Genomic DNA, 4125 nt, shown 5'->3' with positions numbered 1-4125 from the left:
GAAATTTATTTGCCTCAGTGCATGATTTTTCGTCATTTTTTGAGGTTATGGCTCAACCATGACGTGATGGGTGATTTTTGATACCGAATTTGAATCCAGCGCTGTGTTATTATATGATTGATTTGAAATAATAAGAACATAATTGGATCATAATTGGATCTCCGTTTTCTATTGTAGGGCAGCGACTAAACCCTACCGGATGTTTGTATGAATTTATTGTTAAAAAAATTCAATGGTAAGTCTTTTCACGAACGTTAACCGGGGGACTTTATTCGGAAAATACTCTACATGGACCGAAAGTCTCGGCCGAGGGGACTTTAGCTCAAAGCTCGACGACACGTCAAGGATATTCCTGAGATTTATATAGAAAAAGATTCTTTAAAGAGTCACGTACTGTTACAAATCTGTCACAACTCACATGCTGTTAAAATGTTGTTTTTAAATGTTTTTTAAATTTTTGTCTTGTCTGCCGAGACTTCCGGTGATCGGTTGTCTGTTTTCTGTTTCAGCGAGATGTTATTTGTTATGCGCGACTCTCCTTATTGAGTTTCAAATCATTTGTGAGAGTGGCTCATGTTATCTTCAGCAGTCGTGGTCAGCAATCGCGACTCTTCGCTCTCGTCCTTTCATAATTATGGATTCTATATGCTACATATCGGTACTTCATACATTTAGTCAGACTCTTTTGATTACTAGGTCGTCTGACTACCTGCATGTTCTTTCACTTGTTGTACCTTTGCAGGTGGCTGATGGTTGAAAATACATCTTTAATCGATTAATTTAAGTTAATCTCACGTGCGTACTCGTAATCCATATATTTGAATTTATCTTTGAATTGCTTTGTGTAATTGATTAAGTTTATAAATACATTCGCATGATAATAGTTATAATTGTAATTATTTTACAGTGGCAGAATCTGCAATTACATTATCTCATTGACTGAGCATATGAGTGTGCCTGTTTTTAGGCGTTACATTGAAATTGTGAAATTTTGGGGTGTAACAAATTGTCAACATAATTTATATTTTTTATTTAAGCCTCAAAATTTCAAAAATTAAATATTATACCTAACGAAATAATTAGAAAATAATGATTTTGTAAATCAAGAGATATAATTTGAAACAGGAAGACAGTAAATATTATCGTGATAAAAGGTTTTTAATCTGGAGGTTAGGAACAGTGTCAGCGATCTGAAGCTCTAAAATAAGTATCTTGTATTCTTTAACTGTTTATATAATTAAATGCAGTTATGCATTCTGAAAAATAATTTTTTCTAATAAAAATAATCGTCTCTTAATCTCTTCTTCTTTATTTGCCATAAAAATATGTTTTGAATTTCGAGAAAATCTTTAGTCAAAGAAATGTTTGAATGAATTAAAGAAATTGTTTTAATGTGTGTAATTGAATTTGCTGTCTGCATACTTTTTTAGTATAAAAAATAATTTTCAGGTTCAACACAAAGTTCCCAAGTTGAGGAAAATATCTTTTTCTAAACAGTTTTCAAATTGCCCAAAAACTTGAAGCAAATATCCCCCAAAAAGACTCAAGTCTCCCAAGAAAAGAGAAAGTTTACCATCTGAAAAATTGCATTGAAATAAAAAAAGCAATGAATTAAATATTGATAAAGATGAAATAAATAAACATCTGAGGACTATCTAGAAGTATTAATAAGCGCTATCAAGAAACAAAAATGTAATAATATGGAAAGGATCTGAAATGTCAAAAGAATTAAACTTTCAAATTTGAGTTCAATAGAGAGCAAAAAGTGCAATTGATAAGGAAAGAGGTGCAACAGAATAAAGCTAACTAGGCAAGACTCAATTGTAAAATAAATTTCTTTTGAAAAAGACATTATCCAAGTCAAGAGCGAATGGCACAAATATGTAATTCATCCATTCAACAGATTTTCGAAGAAAAAACAATACCTACTAATGAGCACCTTGCAATAAATGAAATGTCACGAGCAGCCAAATGCTAAACACCAAAAATCAAAGTTTTACCTTGCAGTAGGACAATTCGAAAGTAAGTATGCTTATAATTATACGTCTAAATCTTGATTTTAAATATGCAAATATGCAAATATTGCATATACATTACAAATTAAGCCGACCATAGCCTCGTATTGATGTTTCAACCGCTTTACGATACTTATTTTCAGCCAATCGCAGTCTTCACTAGCAAAGGACCGACCACAGGCACAGCCTTAGCAAAACTAATCGTTTCACTCGAAACAGCTGGTGAAATAATGTACGGTGTGATGTGCGATGGTGTAACGACAAACCGAAAATTTAGGACGGAATTGGGATTGACTGGGAAAAAAGAAAATTGCAGAAACTGATTCACACATCCAACGGATGAAAAATGTAACGTTTTTTTCGGACATATACCATTCGATAAATAATGTCAGAAATCATATGGAAAATAAAAAAGCTAAATTAAGGGTAGCGTATATTCATAGAAATTTATTCACCATTATTATGAACAAATGTTATTATTTAGCATAAACTGAAGTCTGATTTCTTTTCCATTTAGGAATAAAAGCTTTTTTTAAATATTATGATTTATTCAGTGTTTTCAGTGTTACAATAATCTTTATTTTCAATCAACGTTTATATATTTCATTCTTTTAGGTATCCCTGATGAATCATACGTTGATTGGGAATAGTTTCATATCCTGTATAATTTAGACTAGTCTCAACCATAGACGAGAAGAATGTGTCCGAGAATTACAACTAGCCATTTATCACTCAATAATTTTTCAAAAATGAGAGAGATTCCAGTAGCTTCATAGATGTTCCCCTGCTTCATAGAATTTTCTAATTTATTCCTTCTCTTTGTAGAGATTTTTTGGCACGGTGCGGATGGCTGGAGGCAGCTAGGATTATCCATAAACACCCACTTTTTTTGCAGATTTACAAGATTGTAGCAATGTTCAGCATCCTGAAATCACAAAAAACGGGAAATTGGTCCTCCCAAACTGAAATTAAAAACGCTGCTCTCTTAATGCCAATCGTCAAAATTAAAGAAATTTACCTCACTGACAAGCAAAATAAGTCGAAGGCTTTAAGTGAAATCAAGGAAAAGCTAAACTTCGTTATTGAGGCTGATTCCGGTTTTACTGACATCACTAACGCCGTTGATTATGACTGCGGCTCAACAGAAGTAAATTACTGTGTTATATATTACAGCACTGGAATTTTATGTAAACGATTGCAAAGATGTATTAAATGCAAAATTTGTCGCGCTGCCTTTTTCTCTACCGCGAATGAAGCAGGAGAATCATTTAATAGAAAATTAACCAGTTATTAATTACCAAACGAGGATGGGCTCATCCATTCAAGTACTCGCCTTTTTAATTAAGTGTTAATAATCGAACGTTCTTTTGTTAATCATTGCAAATATAGAGAATTGTATCAAGTAGTTTCAGACGATGTTGCGAAACACACCATATTTACGTTTTCCTGCGAAGAACATACTGTAGATATAATTTCAATTTTTATTCACACGTACTAATCTTGCGAATTAACGACTTTGCGAGAAATGAAATGCGTGCAATTTGCGATTAAGAAAAATTTAATGGTGCAAAAAAAACTTGCAAAGCTATGCACAACCTAATTTAGGTTATTTATGATCTTATAAAATGCCTTGTCTTCTTCTTTATTCATAATGTGTCCTCTAAGGGTTTACATGACTTCCATTCCTTACAATCTTTCCGTTTAAATCTATATATTTTTTACAATCTTATCGTTTCTATATATACAATTATTTACAACTATTTACATAAAGTCTTATATCTAGTCCCTTATTTCTATTTCCTGCGATAGCGCAATTTAGGACTTGTTAGCAAGCGAGTGAGCGAGCGAACGAAAGCGAGAGGACAAGCGAGAGAGAGAGAGAGCATGAGAACGCAAACGCATCTTAGTCTACTTATCTTTTACTTTACCATTACTTACAATTTTCACGATTCTAATCTAAGCGACTTCCGTTTCCTTTTTCTTTCACTTTTTTTATACCCCCATTTATCTTTTTCACGTGCATTCTTTCATTCTCCCTCATTCGCTCCTCTAGCACCCTCTAACTCCTTCATCCATTCTTCTCCTAATCCATCTTCGCCTAGAATCTTAA

At 32.9% G+C, this 4125-nt stretch overlaps 1 protein-coding gene across 11 annotated transcripts in view; it reads left to right on the top strand.

The window, feature by feature from the left end:
* LOC117167380 (LETM1 domain-containing protein 1) overlaps positions 1 to 4125 on the top strand; it is a 72900-nt gene that overhangs the window by 64439 nt on the left and 4336 nt on the right. The window contains exons 3-7 of one of the 11 annotated variants that reach the window (XR_004466383.1): positions 510 to 658; positions 743 to 795; positions 1450 to 2022; positions 2159 to 2441; positions 2631 to 2913. The exons of 2 other annotated variants lie outside the window; for them this stretch is intronic. Coding sequence is in view for 3 of the 9 variants with exons in the window: in XM_033352266.1 (XP_033208157.1) it covers positions 2355 to 2363; positions 2911 to 3162 (261 nt within the window). In the remaining 6 variants the exon portion in view is untranslated. Of the gene's footprint in view, positions 1 to 509; positions 1388 to 1449; positions 2023 to 2158; positions 2442 to 2630; positions 3163 to 4125 lie in introns of those variants that run through there. 8 more of the 11 variants (XR_004466382.1, XR_004466381.1, XM_033352266.1 and 5 more) reach the window with 8 other exon arrangements.

Source organism: Belonocnema kinseyi, chromosome 2, assembly GCF_010883055.1.
Source record: "Belonocnema kinseyi isolate 2016_QV_RU_SX_M_011 chromosome 2, B_treatae_v1, whole genome shotgun sequence".
Taxonomy (NCBI): domain Eukaryota; kingdom Metazoa; phylum Arthropoda; class Insecta; order Hymenoptera; family Cynipidae; genus Belonocnema; species Belonocnema kinseyi.
This window is presented reverse-complemented; position numbering and strand designations above follow the sequence as displayed.